We start from the raw sequence: 20614 nt of genomic DNA, 5'->3' as shown, positions 1-20614 counted from the left end.
CGGCAGTACTCTAAATAACGTACAGTACATATGTTTCAATCCAGATGTCGAGTGAAGATTTAGGAAATGATGCCAAAACTTAAATGGAAATCATGCATCAGATTCCATCTGCTGCAGTCTTTGGAGGATGATTGATGACAGCTCAGTTTTATGAATGGTGGAAGAAGGAGTGAGAGGAAATTTTCAAGGAGAGGTTGCATTGCTTTGCAAATTGGTGCACAAGTCACGGCCAAATTCCACCAGATCCGTGTCCAGCCCGCCTCTGATCCGTCACGGCACTAGATCTGATGTTGTTTTTCTTCTAGTCAGTTTGTTAACTTCCACTGGATCCGCTCAGTTGTGTTCCGGCTGCGTCTATGGTCCAGCAGGTCGGAGCCTTCCAGATCAGATACACAAGACTTCTATTTTTGCCGGATGCCGGAGCAGGACGCATCAATCTCAGCAGAGCAGATGGAGCGGGACAGGAAGTCAGCTTTCACCAGAACAAAATGAAAACATCCGGTTAATTTTCAGAATAAAACACTCTGTGTTATCATCAGATCGTATTTCACTTAACTACAACAACAAACCAAAGTCATGATGAGCGGAGCCAGGCCTGGAGTCAACAGGTCAGAGGTTTTCAGAGGACCAGAAAGACAACATGGATGAGGAGAGGAGGAGGAGAATCCTTGATTCAGTGATTAACGCGGGAAAACCTTGGTCACATGACTCCAGCTGTCCGGCGGTCTTGCTCCGTAGTGGCCTGCAACGGATCAGAGACCGACCAGACTTGGATCTGATGGAAGTCCCTTGTTAGATTCCAACCCTGCGCCTTTTAAGGGAAAGGCTGGAGAAAGGGTCAGAGGTCCTACTAATGGACTCCTTGTAGGGTATCATCCATCCTCTAGACAATGAACCTTGTAAATAATCAATTCTAATTCGCTGCAGGGTGTCAATTAATCAATTACCTCACAATGGATGCTCTTTAAAATGTCTTGGATATACTGTCAGCTCTAAATCAAGGAGCTGACATCACACCAGCATGTATCTTAAAGTAGATTCAGGTACAAAGTCAAAACCTTTATTTACAATTAAAGCTATTCATAACAAGCTAACATCTGGCACCATACTTTGCTGGTTAGCTTGCTAGTCTTGCTGTCAAAATAGCACGTATTTTGTGTCAAACCTAAGCTCTGTTTTAAACTTTGAACATTGCTAGCATGATATTAGCATACAGGGTTGTTTCCAGGGGTGACTAGAAATTCAGTATTATTTTATACAGTCTATGGGCCGAACAAGCTCTGAGCTCTGACTCCGTGACAGACCGGATATTGTTGTTACGTAACAAAAACATGGAAGTCTGAAACGGCTCGTTTCACACACATTTACAGAAAGGTGGAGAAATCAGAACAGGGGCAGAATGGATTTTTTTCCTTCTCGGGGGGTTTGTAGACATGCCAGGGAAACATATTTCAGGTAGAGAACCATTAAAAAGTCAATTTTGCATGATATGTCACCTTTAATAGACTTTTTGAATGAAGACATTGTATTAAATAGATTAATTTCAAGAGTGTTACATGTTAATCAAATGAGGGAATAGTTGAAGAAGCTATATGTTTAATATTTGATATTTGGATTTTGCGCCACTGGAGCTATGTGTTTTTTTTCCAGAGTAGTAAACATTGAGTGTATTTATTTTCAACCTGTTCCATGTGAACCTGATGATCATTTTTCAGGTATGAGTCAAACCTCAAGTGAACAGAGCCACTGCTTTTTCAAAGCTGAAGACTTTGGCTACAAAATGCACAAAAACACAAGTGAACCTTTTATTTCTGTGGCAAGTAAACACTTGAGTACGTCAGTGTAAAAATAGCCAGAGGGAAAGAACCCACATCTTTACAGAACCAGAGGATGTGCTGTATTTATCTTCAAAACAAACCTCACTTAGCGACCATCTTATTCTAAACATCAAGTGCTTTCTCACTCATTAAGGTTCATCTCAGGTTAGCCAACTAGAGCTCATCAGACAGCTTGCAAGTTATCATCAAACATTTGAGTTGCATAGCAACTGGAGTAATTAATGCTCCTCTGGGCCTTTAAGGAGCCTCTGCTGAGACAACTGGGGTGAAAACAGGAGGTGGGGGTGGAAAGAAAGCACTTGTACCTATACGTGTACTCCACTCAAACCCCCAAACACGACACTCTCTCCTCTCCTGTCCTCTCTGGAGGAGTGTACGTCTCAGACTGGGAGTGTGTGAGTGTTCCAGCTTGTTCCAGTGCATTAATGACACCACAGGAAGTCAATGAGAGAGCCCCACAGCCATCCGTCCCCATTACCATTGTTAGTCCGTACTCGAGGAGGTAGAGAGAGCGGCAGCGACATAATTGAAATGAATCACCCTCTGCAGTGCGGGAGCAGAGAGGGTTGAGAGCTCTGAATGCGACTGTGTGGAGCTGAATGTGTGTTTTGCAGCAGTCAACTTTAGGTATTTAGAGAACAAATTTCTCATCAATTCCATACTGGCTTGATATAACAGCAACACGCCTCCTCCTGGTTTCCACCGTCTCTCTTGTTATCATTCAGGAAATGCATTCATTCACTGCATTGTTGAGAGATTAACCCCCCCTGTATTTGTTTCTCACATTTGATTCCTCTGCATGCAGCCAGGAAAGCTTCCAGTTTCAAGTCCTTAAGCTAAGCTGCATGCTAACATTATGTAATTGGTAACATCTTCTTGTCTAAATCTTCTTATTTCAAATAGCCATTGACAATTTGTCAGGGTTATAATAACACAGAGGGATTTCTCATTCACTGTATTTAGCCAGAAGATGCTTAACACCCTGCACCACATAAAAGCCCTTTACACATTGAGATTCCAGCACAGAGATGTAACAAAGCTCTGCGTCACTACACTGTTCATGCTTTCCAGTGCAGCAGACGCACTCAGGAACAACGTGCAAACAGAGTGCAGACTCTCTCTCTCTCACACACACACACACACACACACACACACACACACACACACACACACACACACACACACACACACACACACACACACACACACACACACACACACACACTCAGATAGATTCTCAACTCGTGGCTGACTCAGCTGCACAACCGACCAGTTCCCTCAGCGGCATCAGTGACAGGTTACAGGTTAAGACAGGCCTAACACAGGACTTCCATCAGATCCATTGTGGTCCGGCTCCGTGCTCTCTCGTCCGTCAACACCCACCGGTTGCAGTTTCAGAGCGCAGCACGGAGCAAGACCGCCGGACAGCTGGAGTCATGTGACCGAGGTTTTCCCACAGTAATCACTGAATCAAGGATTCTCCTCCTCCTCTCCTCATCCATGTTGTCTTTCTGGTCCTCTGAAAACCTCTGACCTGTTGACTCCAGGCCTGGCTCCGCTCATCATGACTTTGGTTTGTTGTTGTAGTTAAGTGAAATACGATCTGGTGATAACACAGAGTGTTTTATTCTGAAAATTAACCGGATGTTTTCATTTTGTTTTGGTGAAACCTGACTTCCTGTCCCGCTCCATCTGCTCTGTTGAGATTGATGCATCGTGCTCCGGCATCCGGCAAAAATAGAAGTCTTGTGTTTTGTATGGTTGTATAGTTTTGATGTCTTCAGTATTAATCTACAATGTTGAAAATAATTAAAATAGATAAAAAACATTGAATGAGAAGGTGTGTCCAAAGTTTTGCCTGGTAGTGTACATGATTAACTTAGCTAGTGTTTTAGATGGATTTCAATTATTTCATTAATGCTATAGATTTTACAACATGACTGACGGAGCAATATCAACCTGCATTATTCCATATATCATAACTGGATTTATATGAAACACACGCCAGGAACTGTTCTGGGTTTGATATGCTGTTATTTAAAAAAAACAACCTGTGATCATTTAGAAAAGACAACTCTAACATCGACCTCGTGAGAGCAGAGCATTATTTAAGAATGCCATTAATCAGCCTGATTTATCAATCAGTCGATCTCCACTCAGAGTTAGGGTATGTCTTTAAATACAACTGTAGTAGGTTAAGATAATTTGAGCCCAAACCTTCATATCTTCCTCAACCCAACCAGAAAGTGTTAGTGCCTAAACCCTAACCACTGGTCTCTCTTTGGTTAGGTTTAGGCACCAACACTGGTTGATTTAGGAAAGGATAAGGAAAGGCCAACTTTGTCCTGCAAAACCACACCCATCCACTTAAAATGCCTTGCATTAAGGGAGTCCGGATAACACAACAACATGAGGGGCTACAAGCCGAGGGAAAAAGTAAACCCTCAGATGGAAGAGTGGATTGTAATTGCTGCAGCATTTCAAGGTGGATCAGGTTGGACGTGAGGGAGGGGATAAAACCTCTTCCTTATGTGAAGTAGAAAACATTGGTCTCAAGAGTTAGTTAAGACCTGAGACGTCTAACTACCTGTGGATAATGAAATGAGACTTGCTGTCACTTTGACAAAGCCAGTGTGTGTTCAGGTTCTTTGATTGTTACATCTTCTTTTGATGCCTTGCTCGATGACCCGTTGCCCCTCCTCTCTTAGACTCCTGGTTGACAGAGTTGTTATCGGGCACAGTTGGCCTCACCACAGGTGTGTGCCAGTGTTCCTGTGTCTGCAAGGCCCAAAGAAGCTCTTCCCCGTCAGCCTTAGATTCTCTTCCCTTCACCCCGATGTTTCTGCGTGCACCTGTTCCTTCGACTGACCCGTTCCCTCTCTCTCCACCCAACTCCCCGATCTCACCTCGCTCCTGGCCTTCCCCTTCCTTCTTCCCGTCTCGCCTCCTCTCTCGGCATCGCTCCCTCCCTCTCTCCCGACCCCGCCGTCCCCTCCTCCTGTCCCGCCACCTCTCCTCCCCGCCCTCTTTCTCCCTCCACATGAATGCTCCGGCTGCAGCCTGCGGGGTGAACTGCCACAAGGCCTGTAGGAGCCGCCTGGCTGTTGAGTGCCGCAAGAGGACCAAGAGCATCAGCCACGAGACGCCACCAGCTCTCCAGGCCAGATCCTACAGCTTCCCTCCACCTGCCAACACCCCACCCAGCCTGCAGAACACAGGTGAGTACTGCTATGGTTGTTATTCATGCAGAGTGTATAATGTACAGGAGTCTTGAAATGTAAGTGAAACAAAAGCTCTGCTGACCTAGTACATCTAATCCAAGTTGTTTTCACAACAGCATTTCTTTCACATTATTATTATTATTTCTGTCATCCATGGTACAGGTGAAAAAAAATTCCGCTGGGTGAGAAAGAAAGTTTGTAAGTAAAGTAAATTCATTAATATGTGCTTTAAGGAGACATGACATACAGAAAAGAAATAAAAGAAAACAAATGGTGACATGATCCATTAAACACAAAAAGTTGTGTGACGATGAACCAAATGTCTTTTTGAACAGGTGTGTTTTTAATAAAGGGATGTTGGCAAAGTGTTCCACAGTCTGGGAGCTAAAGCCTTCAAAGCTCTGTGACCATGAGTGCTGAGGTTTAATCATGGTAAAGATAGAAAGTGTCACATGTTGGACCTGAGTGTGCGAGGTGGCTGGTAGGGCTGAATGAGGTCTGATAGATATTCTGGAGTCTGATCGTGTAGGGATCTATAAGTGACGGGAGCCAGTGAAGGGGTTTGAGTACGGAGGTGATGTGAGACCATTTGTTTGACCTTGTTAGTACTCTGGCTGCTGCGTTCTGTACCGACTGTAGGCGATTCAAAGCGGACATGCTGAGAGATGTCAAAAGAGAATTGCAGCGGTCGATGTGTGATGAAATGAAAGCGTTTATTCAAATCTCAAGGTCAGGGGTTGAAACAAAATGTCTTAATTCAGTGATGTTTCTTACATGGAAATAACATGACCAGGGCTTGTATGCACATCCAGCCATTAGCGATGAAAACGGGCTGTTTGTACTAATGGTGATAAAGAAAATCAATTAGCGGTATGCATGATCCAGGTTAACGCCCCAACACAACATTACATTTAATGGAGGTAGACCCCACCATTACAGGTGCTAACAGCAGGGTTACCACACCTGTTAGGCTGGTTAAAGGACGGAGGACATCGTGCTTATGGGTTACCGTTTAAGACGAAATATACGAAGACAATGGATATTTAGGGATCGAACGAATCCTTTGGAGAAGTATGACAATGTCGAAATATACAGCAAATTTAGATTTAGGAGACGCAATATAATTCTTAGGTAACCTACCAGCAATACCGTGAAGTGAATCCTTCCCAAACAACTCCGTTAACAAGTCCTCACCCTTCAATGGAGGGACAGGTGGTCCTCCACCTGGACCACGTTGGTGGCGGTGCTTGTTGTGCAAAGCCGCTTTCATGTTTCTTATTTTATGTTGTAGGTTTTCTACTGTGTGCTCAGAAACACCACACACATTTACCCAGTTCAAGATCTGAAGCCAAACTTTCCCTTTCTCCTTGCTTGTTATCTTTGAGAATTGACTTGCTGTTAACAGCTGTTTGTTCATTCTATATTCTTCTAATCAAATGTCCATTTCTTCTTGATCTTCTCTCAGTCACACCGGTACCGCTCGCCATGTTTATTGTTGTTTATGCGTAGTAGGCATGCGCAATTCTTACTTGTTGGATCAGGGTTTTCCAGGAGGTTCCCTGGACATACAACGTTTTGCACCAGCCTCCCTTTCATTGCACTAACGGTCCCGTTTGTGTAATGGCTGGACATGCATACGGGCCCTGGTGAGCTGTTTGATAGTAGTTCTCATGAACCTTAATTTTGTCAGTGAAAAATGGTTGAAAGAAATCAAAAGCTGCTTAAAAGTTAGACAGGATCTTTTGCGTAGTTTCTTTTCTTTTACTCAAAAGGAAAAATAAAATGTGTCTTGAGAAAAGATTGTACTTTTCAGACTCATTTATATAAGTGGCTATTGTTGTAATACCAATTCTGCCACTAGAAGCTGATATGCACCACATGCTGTAGGAGCTAAAGCCTTAAGGCTGATTTATACCTCAGCGTCTCCCTACGCAGCAGGGGCTGATGCGGACATGAGCACCACATACTTGTGCGTTGGTGTGTCCGTGTCGCGCAGCAATTCTCCGCCGAAACGCATGAGGGCAGTGTGGTCTCTCTCATAGCCGGCGGCCTGCTTCCGGTCCCGCTACGATCTCTGTTTACTTTTCCACAGAGATTCAGAGCGTGTTCTGTTAATCTACAGCTGATACATGTTGCTGTTTATCATACAGACATGATTACATGAAGAATAGAGAGGAGGAGATGAAACACACGGCCTATGTGCGGCCGATGTCCGGGATCCGGGAAGTGTTGTAAATGCGGGAAAGACAAAGCCGCCGAGCGGACCAATCACAGGGCTTGCGGTCCGCGTCGGCTCTACGGGGAGTTACATTTTGGAGGAGGTGCACGTCAGCTACGTGCGTAGGCCTCGGCGTAGGTACGGGAGCTACGCGGACCCCCGGCGTAGGGTACGCCGTTGATTCAACGCAGAAGTATAAATCAGCCTTTAAAGCTCCTGAAAGGAATTTTCAGTTTGCAGCTATTTTGGCACCACCTGTGGACAAAGACATGTAGAAATAGATGCTTGTAGGTGTTTAATGGCAAATGTACAACTGGAATTTCCAGTTTACATCTTAATTTTAATACTAAGCGATAGTTGAAGTTCTTCATAACAACCTGCAGAATCAACTTTTTTTTTTTTTTTTGACATTTTTTGATCATAGGAATGAGACAAAATAAAGTTTACCAATATGTTCATGAAAAAACTGCCCACTATCCCAAACACGTGAAAAACTTGGGCAGGAAAATCTATCTTTATTTTCTAAAGCTGTCCATTGAATTTGTCCTCTCACTGCAACACTTGCATTTGTAGAGGTGGTTTCATAACACCAAACATATCGAGTACTGACATTTGGACGATACCTCAAACAAAAGAGTGTCATTTGCAATGGAGATGTGATTGGCCCACCACGGCGAGGCCAGTGACTCATGGATTTAGTGTTTTCATCAGACCTCAGTGAAAGAGGTGCCCTGTCTGGCTCTGCTCTTTTATACCAGTGTGAATCTGTGTGATCAATGGGCGAGACAATGCTGCAAGGTGAAAGCTATTGGCAGGGTAAACAGACGGAGGCCACACATTTCATTAGCCACAGGCCGTGTTTGCATGTTGATGTGACGAACCGATCGATGTCATTAATTCTTTGTCGTTTGTCTGCCGTCGTTGTCTGTGTTTGCATTAGTGATTGCTGAGGAGGACATTGAGTCAGTGGAGGAAGGAGTGTTTGACGTCCACCTATAACCAGGTAAGAGAAGTGTTTGCTTTGTCTGTTAGAGAGAAGTTCTCTCATCTCATTGATGTTCAGTTTTTACCTCAGTTTCTTATTTACCTTCAATGACGCCAGGGTTCCTGCTAAGACTTTTAAGCAAAGTTCCTCCTTTACTTTGTAAAAATGTCCTCAGTTGCTTTTTTGTGTAGAGTTAAACTAGGGCTGGGCGATAATTTGATCACGATAATTATCATGAAATAATTTTTCTTGATATAAATATGACAAATGTTTGATACAAATTAGATATAAATAATCCTGTAATTACCCCTCCCAACCACTGGAAAAGGGGGACGCTAATGAGCTCACTAGTTGCCACCCAACATTAGACAGAAGAAGAAGACTGCATTGAACAGCCAATCATGTCGCAGGGTTAGAGGTAGGCGGGGCTTAAAGACATTCGGAGCGGAATGTAAACACAGCTGGAGCGAGCGACAGTGACACTGAAGAAAACTCAAACCTAGCAGCTCAAAGCAGAGTCGTTAGTCTGACACTGAGTTAACTATTAACTTCATACACTTCATTAAATAAACTTTCAGGATGTGGGTAAAGGAAGAGCACAGAGATAACGTCTGCATCAAGACCATAGGACAACTGAACACTGAATAACCGTGATGCATTCACTGCACTGTGGGAAACAACATCACTCTGCATGTAACCCTTAATAACCTTAAAGGGGAGAGCACAACTCAAAACAATACTCAGTAAAAAAAACTGATACACAGTACACAATTTAAATCAAATTATGGAAATAAGCTCAAACTGAAAAAAATAAGAATCTACAAACTAAAACTTCACAAAAATCTCATTTTACATTAAAGATCTGCTTCCTGTTAGCATCATCAGAAATGATGGATTCAAGAAGTTCATCAGAAAACTCAATCCAGATACAAACTAACAAACTGTCTTCAACTTTCACTCAGGAGCAAAAATCTGACTTTACATTTAAATGAAATCATTATTTGATATTTATTGTGATAATTATCAATATCGACTGATATGAAATATTTTATTGTGATAACATGATTTTTAATATCGTCCAGCAGTAAGGTAAAGAGAAAAACTAGCATAGTCATGTGTGCATGCTAAATTTGTAGCCAGCTCACTAGCTTACATACTGTATCTTCTTTGTTTCATCTAAACATAAAGAGTAGACGTTTAGCAGACATTTTCTTCTATGCTAACCCAACAGATAGCTGGCTGTAGCCTAACATACTCAAGCAGAAGTGATTACAGTATCAAACGTCACATCCAAGACTTTGCAAGAATGCAAATAATCTTATTTTCTAAAACTTCTCTTCGACAATCTGTCAGCAGTAAAGATATTTATGAGTGCAGTTACACTGGAAATAACTTCATGTCGTATTGTCCTCTGATCTTTTTGAGTTATAGCACTTTAACTTCTCTTTACAGGTTGCATATGAGCTCCAGATTTAAACAGTACAGTCAAAGAGAGATTTTCTCTTCTCATTTTGTTTGATTTGACACTTCTTTACAGGGCAGTCCAAGTAAAACTAATCAGTGTTTTAAAAGACAAATGCAGTGATTGGAGAAGACAGGAAGAATTAAACCTGATTTTACACCGCTGAACTGTTCCTCTGGACTGTCAAATTACATTCCCTGCTACTTATTTTGTAACACCTTAGGGGGTCCCGACTTCCATGTCAATTTGAAGATATAATATCAGTACGTCTCTGTTATTAGGTCCAATATAGCTGAACAACAAAACAGGGCTGGTATCACACAAGAGCACAGCAAGAGCAAACTGCTATGGGCAAAATGAGGCATTAGTTTATGGTTGTTTCACTTACTATATGATGATTTTATGATAAAGAACGAGACAATACCAACAGAAATATTGTGTTTTGACCGTCAACGGTGTAAAAAGATGGATGACATGACAGCTCCCTAAAAGAGAAGCCAAAATATGTAGAGCTCTCCCTTCTGATTGGCTGCAGCATAGCCTTCCTCCTCCATGTTAACATATGAAGTTTGCTTCATTTCATAAGCTTGATAGAGACAGGAAACATGGGGGGGTGACATGCATGAAATACTACACTGGATCTGATCATACAACCAGTGTGACAAGGACTATAGCGTCTCTACATGGGGCGCCTGCTCCTCCGACTGAGCTAAACCAGCACCCCGTCAAAAATAACTTTCACCATTATGGTTAGTTCTTATTTTGCTGAATGTGTCCAAGTGTTGTATTTTCTTAATGTTTACTTTTAATTAGTATGCTAGGTGCTATATATAGGGTTATGACGCAATGATATACAGGTCTGTTGACAAATGCTGGGCCTGTATAAACCAGATTAGCTGAGTCAGGAGGGACAGTGAGAGAACCTATGACAAAAGCACCTTCTATATCAATCAATCATCAATCAATCAATCAATCAATCAATCAATCAATCAATCAATCAATCAATCAATCAATCAATCAATCAGTCAATCAATCAATCAATCAATCAATCAATCAATCAATCAATCAGACTTTATTTATAAAGCACTTTTCATACAATGACATTGCAACACAAAGTGCTGTACATAAAAAAAACTTAAAATAATTTTTAAAAAAACGATACACACAAAATTAAAAATAAAATGACCCCTCATCCTAATCCCAACCACATCCCTGACGCCAAACCCACCCCACAATCCTAATGTTAAGAACACATTATATGATGTTTTCATCATCTCATCCTGTACTGGCTCTCTGGCTGCTGATGCCATTATAATGCATATTACGTTATATTACATCATTGTCTTTGTTATATTAATTATTATTGTTAACTACAACTTAGTCATAGTATAAAACCATATTTATTTATTTATTGTATTGCTTAATCTGTCATAACCAAACCATAATCTCACCATGTCAACCTGTCACTACCAAGCGGCAACCTCCGGTCTAAAAATATGAGTCAATGCGGAAGTGTTAAAAGCTGCAGTTCATCGAGGATCCGCTTGAGGCTGGCTCCTGAAGTACCGGAAGTCACATACACATGAATGGGGAAAAGACGATCTTTGCAGCATTAATAAACATGTTTACATCCTGGTACAAAAGATGAGTGTAGTCTGAATAGCTAATTTCTCGATGTCCTCTCACTGTGAGGGGGGTTAATTTTTTTCTAATTCGGCAATTTCGAAGATATTGAGATTACTAGTCTTCCAATGAGAGGCACAGCTGCCTGCAGGAACACTGCAGCTGTTGGTTAGGAGGCTCAAAGCCCGCCTCTTTACGTCACACTGGCTCGACAGAAGCAATATGGCTGCCGCTGCTGATTGGCTTCAAAACAGCTCTTCAGAAACAGATGGGTGACGTCACGGATACTATATTTTATACAGTCTATGGTCACTACTGAGACTTTTTTAATACTGCCTATCATTACTACTGTTTAATTCACTTGTAACATTTTTATATATCTTGAATTTGTATTCTCTTTATTTATCTATTTTATTTTTAGTTATTTAAACGTATTCTTGATTGTACTTATGTCTGGGTTGCTGCAACAACTGAATTTCCCCCCAGGGATCAATAAAGTAATATCTTATCTTGTCTTATACGCAATAATAATAATAATAATAATAATAATAATAATAATAATAATTATAATAATAATTATAATAATAATTATAATAATAATAGTAATTATAAATAAATAAATAAATAAGTTGTTGAACGAACTGAGGCAATGCTCTCATGATTTCTTCATGAGGAAACACTGGAGGAAAAATAAGATGTTAAAGCTGGGGTTGGTAGTCTCGGAAAACCAGCATGAATTTAAATGTAGCTTTTCCTCATGACTCTGTCTAACCCCTCCCCTCCTCCCTCGGAGCTCCTCCAAAACGACGCCCCCCCCTCTCACATGCATGAGCGCCACTGATTCTCGACCATATGATGGTGACTGATTCAAAACCGGTCCTCACCAAAACATTATCATAGTGAAAGTTAAAAACACAAACAAACATGGCTGCTGTTAGTACTCACAACTATCATGCTAGCATTATCCAGTTGTACTGGTGACACGATATCAGGAGAAAAGTTATAACACATATATAATACTGTAACAGCTCTACTGTTTGTTAAACATGTTCAGTGTAGATGTTCTTAATTCCTACAGTGTTGACGGTCAGTGAAGGCATCAGGAGAGGTGTAGAGTGTGTGAGTGGGAGAGAGGAGAGACAAGAGGAGAAGTTCTTCATTCATTCAAACATTGATTGTTGCTTTGTTGGTTGGCGTGATCACGGCCGACAGTGACCGGTTATTAAAGCTCAACGTGTTCACGAATCGGCTCGTCATCACTACAGCGTCCGGACGGACGCTACAATAAATATATATTTTCTGTAGGACTTACTGAACGTCATTAATTATTCTGCTTGTTGGTGAGAGCTTTTTAGACTCTGATCCGGACTACAGTCCTGAGCAAAGCACCTCATCAGGTCAGAGGGGACAGGCCCGAGGACGAGCGAGAGGGGCAGTAAATAGAGTCAGGGGAAGCAGAGGCAGGAGACGGGGACTCAGAGGAGTGCACGCCGGGGAAATGTACGCGCAGGAGGAGGGCAGAACGGCTGGACGGGATTTGATTGGTTTAAAATTTGGGGAGCCAAAACACAGTGATTGGTTGGTGTTTTCTCAGGTTAACTCCGGCTGTAGATAGCAGGTTTTTTTCACTCTTTTTTAGGAACACATCATGTATTGATTGCCATCAGGACATAAAGATCATTTTAACCAGTATGACAAAAAGTGTATCTAAATCTGATTACCAACCCCAGCTTTAAAACTCAACACAGGAAATTAAACTCACCAAAATAAAATACATTTCTAAGATAATAAAACACTAAAATATTAAACCATTAAAAGAAAATAAGATGCTATACTTCAAATAAATAAATATATGAATAAATAAATCAATAGAATAAAATAAATAAAAAGTGGCTAAAATTTGAACTATATGATAAATAAATAGATAAAGTAAAGTAAGGTGAAATTAGACTGTTATAAGAATTAAACTCAGTTAAAAGCAAGACTAAAAAGGTATCTATAGCAGTCAGTATGTCTGAACATTAATACAAGAAGCTGTTGTGCTGTAATCTGTGCTGATGTGAGGGATGTTACCCTTTAATAAGTGACTTTAACGTGTGATTGGGTAAGTGGGAGGGGCGGGATGTAGATCAAACGACTCCTGCTGTGCAGACTTCAAATGACATCGCCAGTGCCAGATGTTTGAGCCTGGTTAGGGGGTATATTGGTTGCACTTTAGGTCATGTCATCCATCTTTATATACAGTTAATGGTTTTGACGCAGGCATTTAAAGGACATTTTTGTTGCCATCATAATTAATAAGTGCATAAACCCATGATCAATAACACTGTGTGGGTTTCTGCAAACCAACTCACAAACACTGAATGTGTGTGGGCTTTAGAAGGCCAATCACGGTGAGGGGTCACATCCTTCTTAACAAGGGATCTAGCCTTATTCACTTTATGACAGTGCAATGTGTTTTCATGCAGATAATATCATCCAGCTCTCAGTCATTGTGTCACAGTTCCCTGCAGGATCCTTGAACTTAAATGTGATTTTGATGACCAGGCCAGTGACAGTATCCAGCTCTCTATTTTAGAATCCCTCCGATGGGTTGGTGTGTGCAAGAAGCCAAACGAGCGGCTGTCGGGGGAGCCAGACACAGAATGTGCAACAGTATGTCAGTTTAACAGCCCTCAAAACTGAGGAGGAAATGCACTGAACACAAGCCAGGATACCTACATGCTGCCACACAGTGGAAACAACCTGCAACAGCAAGTCCAGACAACTCCCAGGAATATGACGACCAATGTGAATGGAAAGTGTGGTTTCTGTGTACATTTTAGATTCTCTGTTAACCAAAAGTGTTTATGTGAAACTTCCAAAATAATCCACAAATTGTATTTTCTCACTGGAATGATAAAGTTTGTGGAGGTTTTGATTTGAATGTTTTTCTGTAAGATAAAAAAAAAGCAGTGTACTTTTTTCTTTACAACATTAAAGGGGTGCTGTTATTATAAGAATGTAAACTGCCACCCAGACTAGAAGCTACTGTCTTCTCTATCCATGAAGACTTTTATTCCTTACCTGTTTTTTTTTTATTTTTAATGGATCAATGATGGGACCAATTTTGATGTCAGATAAAGTATTCTCGATTTGTGGTACTCGTCTGAAGCTTGATGAAAAAAACAATTACTTTTTCCAAAAAGAGAAATGTGTGAAACGACTCTGTGGACGTTATAACGATGGACTGGAATGTAATATTTCTGTGGTTTCTCAGAATATCAGTGACTGTCCTGTAGTTATTGCTGTTGTGTTGTTCCCAGTATGCAGTACTGTCTTGTACCTGTACACTGATAGATGATGCATCCTCTTCAGTCCTGTGAATGTAGCAAAAAGACTAAAACTCTGCTGTTGGATGAAAAACTCAAACACCCTGCGTGACTATGTCGACAGCAGTGAGGAGGAAACTGGTTTTAACTTCCTGCTGATTCCTTCTGATTGGTTTTGAATGAGCTTTGAAGCTCTGAGGCGATCAGTCAAAATATACGCCTGCCAAAAACTGGAGTAATGAGGCTTTTTATTTGACAGCAGTGTATAAATATATTATTTCCCTGAGAATCTTTTTTGATGCAAGTTAAGTATTTTGCTGTTTGTATCCTGCATGCTTCCTCTTCACAGCTCTACTCTGCGGCCAGACGTCTCGGTTGCTGAGGATTTTTCAATTTTTAAATGTAGCACGCCAACTTATCATTTATTAAGGAAACATGAAGTCTTGAGATTCCCTCAGAGGGGAAATGTTTTCGTCGCTTTGTGCCTGTGGAGAGATGAATTCTGACTTTGAGTGCCATACTGTCAACTGCTGGTTTGTCAATGAATGAGACTCCTTGCATCGCTGGTATTTATTTTTCTGTATAAAAAGCCGAATAGCTGCCGGTCCTTCTGTGTCGCTCCTTGCCTGACGACGGATGTTTGCTGTGTGAATGAATCTTTCAGACTGATGTTGTGCTAATCCTTGTGGTCCCTTGACAATTCCTCAGTATTAAAAGCAGCAGGCATTACTCTAATATGTGTTCTGATAAGATTCTTTGTGAATAACAGGAATGAAAGAAAATGTTTTGTCCTCAAACAGCGGTCATGTTTCCTTTTTTGTCCCATTGAATCAAAGGTGTGTGTTTCTCCACTGGTGGAGAGGAAATTTACAGCTTAAGCAGAAGCTTTTATCTAAAAATGACGATACTTTAAGTGCTACACTACACTGATAATAGTGGTAATTTCAAATGGAAGCTGGCAACTCTGGTTATTTTCAGATTTTAACTTGAAGAATAAATGTGCGAGACATGAAAACCTCAGAGCAATAAATCCCTTTAAAACTTAACCTGAAAAACGCACCTAACAGGTCAAAGAGTTCTTTTCTTGATAGTTGTACAGCCTGAGTCTGACTCTGCATTGTTACTTTAATTTGATTTATTTTAAATTTTTATTTATTTATTTAAAGGGCATATTATTGAACATTTCTAGGGGTGACCCCAAATAGTCGAATATTGGACGATTTGTTCTAACGAGCCTTAGTCGACCGCCAATCTCATAGTCGAATATTTGCATATGAAATGTGGATCATTCCATTCAAACCATGGGGGTGCTCAATGTCTAATTTTACATTATTTTCCTGTTTCCCATAAAAATAGTGTCTCATATAGCCTATTTTGATATAAATTTAGACTTATTTAATGTAATTCTGAGAACAGCTCTTGAAGTGTTAAATCTCCTTAAAGTGGTAATTAAATCTCCCCTGGTAATTAAAGGTGGACTCTCCCATTTAGAGGGGACCTGTGGAGCAGACGTACCTCAGCTGGTCTTTAAATATTTCTACGTTCATGGTAGCTCAAAATGTCAGAAAATAAAACTTCAGTTGATCCTAAAAAATAGTGATGAAGATGAGGAGCAGCTTCATGAAGAGGGCTGTGAGATCAAGGATTACCGGACCACACAAAAACTGTACGGGGCCAAAAGAATGAGGAGGGATACCCAAAGCTGTCTGAAGCCTCAAAAACAATCCACAGCATCCCATCCACCTCCACATCATCAGAGAGGATATTCTCAAAGACAGGATTTACAGTCAACAAAGCAAGGAGCGCACTTCTGCCCGTACACATGATGGTTTTCCTCGCGTACAGTTTGAAAAGACTCAAGTGGACAAAGACGCGATGAAAGACTGTTTTAAAAGGTTCTGTTAAGAGATTTAAAAACCCTTTAGCTGGTTCAGGTTTGATTTTGAACATTATAAACATGTTTAGACTTAAGTTGGACAAACTACCCTCCACAGTGCTGCTCTCTGCTGTGTGAACACTGTTTAAATATCTCCTGATTCCTTATTCTATAGTGGCGTGTTGTTCCATGTTTAACGGATGGTGGCCTTATTTGAGTTTTCTCTCCTTCATCACCTCGTTGTTTTTGTAATATAGATTTTAAAAATCTAAGTTTTATACTTATAATATTCTGTTGTCCCTTTTACTTTAAGCTACGAGTCTCTTAATTGTAAAGGGTTATGTGTAATATTGTCATGCGGTCACCATCATGCAGACTTTGGGTCAATAAGGAAAAACAACAAACATTCCACTATTCGTCGACTATGGGCAAAATCTGATGAATCAGATTCCACTAAGCAAATCCTTAGTCGGGCTCACCCCTAAACATTTCAGCGTCTCATCAATGTTAATATGCCAGAGTTAGCCATTAGGCTAATTTTTATCTTTAGTACCCGGCAGGTCAAAACAGAGTTCATGGAAACAGCACATAATAATAGCATGACAAAGAAAACAACAATACATCACAAGAGCACATGTAAGTTATACAAAAGTGCAAGTAAACGCATTAAAGTGCCGTTCAGCATAATCGAGCAATATGTCCGGAGTTGGACCAACTAAACATGGACCAACATATCAGAATACCACAAAAGTTAAAATGCACACATTAAACCTGTAAGATAACGCACACACACACACACACACACATGCACACACACACATGCACACACACAAAAAAGTCCAGTTGAATTAAACATAAAACAAAGAGGTCAATCAATCAATCAATCTTTATTTGTATAGCGCCAAATCACAACAAACGTTATCTCAAGACGCTTTTACAAACAGAGCAGGTCTAGACCACTCAAAATATGAACAAAGACCCAACACAAAGACAGGATAAGACTCAGTCTGACCCCACCTTAATCCACCATGAGCATTGCACCTTTCGCTTTGGATAAAAGCGTCTGGTAATGACATTGTAACATTGTAATATTGTAACCTCGCAGTATTTAGCTAGTTACAGCAGCGAGGAAAAACTTCCTTTAACAGGCAGAAACCTCGAGCAGAACCAGACTCATGTTAGACAGACATCTGCCTCGACCGAGTTGGGTCTGGAAAGAGGGATAGAGGAGAATAAGAGAGAGAGGGAGCGGTGATAGTGATGAGACGAGTAGTAGTAGCTGTTGCCGCTGGAGTCCAGCACGTCCGTATCAGCTGGAGTCTGGAACGTCCACAGCAGGAGGACGTCTACGGCAGCTCAGAGGAACCTATGAGACAAGGGAGCTCAGGGACTCCAGAAAGGACTATGGTAAGTAACTTTAATGGGACAGGGAGAGTTAAAGTAAGTGATGAGGGGGTTGGGGGGAAGGGGGTGAGATAGGGTCCAAGTGTGTCAGTTCCCCCGGCAGTCTAAGTCTATAGCAGCATAACTAAGAGCTGGTCCAAGCCTGATCCAGCTCTAACTATAAGCTTTATCAAAAAGGAAAGTTTGAAGCCTACTCTTAAAAGTAGAGAGGGTGTCTGCCTCCCGGACTCTGACTGGTAGATGATTCCAAAGGAGAGGGGCCTGATAACTGAAGGTTCTACCTCCCATACTACCCACACTGAGGTGGTTTTGAGATGTTTGCGTACTTTAAATACAAAACAGTCCATTAAATCTCAGTGAGAATAGCCCACAGCACTCGGTTACTTATTGATGCACCTACTTTTTCATCTTTTAAAAACTCAGTCCTTGCCAACCGTTTCAGAGCAGCTGCAGATAAAAAAAAACATCTTTCCACATTTCCCTCCAAATAGTCTTCATGTTAGAATCAATTCTACAAATGTCAACACACACACACACACACACACACACACACACTTCTGATACTGCCCTCGCTGTGACCATGACGCAGTGTCCTCTGACTGTCTATTATAGATATTAATAACCAGCCCTGAATGAGCCTTGCAGTAGATGCCACATCTAGTTACTCTCAGGGATGAAGTCAGTCTGGGCCTCTGATTGCCTGCCTCTCTCTGTATGTATGTTCGGTTCAATGTGAGGACATTGATCCGGCTATATCCAGCCTGTGAGTCGGCTCATACCTCACCCACAGCTATGATGCAGTTAAATGCTCTCATGTGGGAATGTGTCTGCTCACAGCGAGGTGATGAAATGCAGAGGTGATGTGTTCGTATCTTGGCCCATCGACCTTGGTCACACGTATAGATGCATATAGTGTTAACCGCATGATTATGCAGCTCTGATGCATTTATTTTCCTGTAGCTGTGAAGTCTGAGGTAATGTCTAGATAAATCCACAAAGATGAGAACATTCAAGGCAATTTTATGTCTTTAGATGTGTTGATGTAAATGTGTTAACTAAGTCAGATAACAGTGTTAGTATATATAGCTACATTTAAAGGTGTGAATTCACAGTCAATCATAAGCATGGGCCAAGCTTACAGCATGTCAAAGGTTACAAAATCAAACATGTGGAGGAAGTAGAGAGAGTAGAAAACCTGAACACATAATCAATAAGCTTTATTTATAGAGCACCTGTCATACAAATCAGATGTCATTCAAAGTGCTAGACAGGGATTGAAAAAAATACAAATCAAATATATAATGATTAGTATAAAATAGAAATTGATTTAGAAGTAGAGACTAATGCACAACAGTTGTAATAAAATGTATATGAATAAACAACAACAAGAAATATTTAATAAGTAAGTAAATAAAAGATACAACAAAAAGTTAAGACAATGAGAAAGGTAAAGATACAAGTCTAAAATAAATAAAAGCACCAAAAATACAATAAATGTTTGTAGTTAGTGAACTCTCACTTTCTGTACTATAACTGCAAAATAAAAGCACCAATTCAATGTTCACAAAATGTGCCAATATACTCTAAAGTGAACTAAACTTTCTCAATGGAAAACTGTGCAACATGCAGTATGTTACAACACATGTTCACTACCAGTCAAAAGTTTGGAAACACCTTCTCATTCAAGGGTTTATATTTATTGTTATTATTATAAACAGTATAGATTAATACTGAAGACATCAAAACTATGAAAGGACATATATGGAATTACTGAATGAACCAAAAAGTGTTAAACAAAGCAGAATCTGTTTTATATTTTAGATTCTGTAAAGTAGCCCCCTTTTTCCTTCATGACAGCTTTGCACACTCTTGGTATTCTCTCAGTCTGCTTCATGAAGTGGTCTCCTGGAATGGTTTCTAATGAACATGAGCCTTGTCAAGAGTTCATTTGTATAATAACTTGCCTTCTTAATGTGTTTGATGTCTTCAGTATTAATCTACAATGTGGAAAATAACTACTGAATGAGAAGGTGTGTCCAAACTTTTGACTGGTAGTGTAAATGAACAACAAAGAGAAATATTTAAGACATAAGTAAATTCAAGATAAAACATAAGCAGTAATGACAATGAGAAAAGTAAAGATAAGAGTCTAAGATAAATAAAAGCACTAAAAATAGCAATAACTGGGCGCAGACCTGGCCAAATGGTTAAGTTGTGCGCCCATGAAGCGGGTGACCCAGGCTCAAATCCAGCCTGTGGCCTCCTTCCTGCATGTCATTCCCCCCACCCTGCTCCTGTTTCCTACACTATCCACTGTCTTCTCCTCTATAAATAAAGGTGTAAACTTTCTGTACTATAACTGCAAAATAAAAGCACCAACTTAATCTTCACAAACTGTGCCAATATACTCTAGAGTGAACTAAACTTTCTCTATGGAGAAATGTTCAACATACAGTTTATTACAACACATGTACACGAAGCAGCAAACCCCTCTACTGAAAAATGAAGTGCAAAAAACTGCAGTTCCTAGACTGTCCGCTTGAGGCTGGCTCCAAAGGCCTAGGAATCCCCATTAACACCCATGTTAAAATGCCCGCAATTACAGCGGGATAGCAAGTTCACAGCCTGATACCGAAAACAGTTCTGATCTAGGCTGTGGTGGACAAAGTACACATC

At 40.6% G+C, this 20614-nt stretch overlaps 1 protein-coding gene across 4 annotated transcripts in view; it reads left to right on the top strand.

Annotated features, from left to right (window-relative positions):
- Window positions 1-15455, top strand: part of LOC117807607 (RAS guanyl-releasing protein 2) — a 102064-nt gene extending 86609 nt beyond the window's left edge. Inside the window, exons 15-18 of one of the 4 annotated variants that reach the window (XM_034676942.1) lie at window positions 4898-5056; window positions 5222-5257; window positions 8218-8280; window positions 13926-15455. In XM_034676942.1, the coding sequence (XP_034532833.1) occupies window positions 4898-5056; window positions 5222-5257; window positions 8218-8276 (254 nt within the window). In that variant the 3' untranslated portion in view covers window positions 8277-8280; window positions 13926-15455. Of the gene's footprint in view, window positions 1-4897; window positions 5057-5221; window positions 5258-8217; window positions 8281-13912 lie in introns of all 4 variants that reach the window. The other 3 variants (XM_034676943.1, XM_034676944.1, XM_034676945.1) reach the window with 3 other exon arrangements.
- Window positions 15456-20614: the final 5159 nt, after the last annotated feature.

The sequence above is a fragment of the Notolabrus celidotus genome, chromosome 23, assembly GCF_009762535.1.
Source record: "Notolabrus celidotus isolate fNotCel1 chromosome 23, fNotCel1.pri, whole genome shotgun sequence".
Taxonomy (NCBI): Eukaryota; Metazoa; Chordata; class Actinopteri; order Labriformes; family Labridae; genus Notolabrus; species Notolabrus celidotus.
The sequence above is the reverse complement of the archived record's forward strand: the minus strand, read 5'-3'. Positions and strand labels throughout refer to the sequence as shown.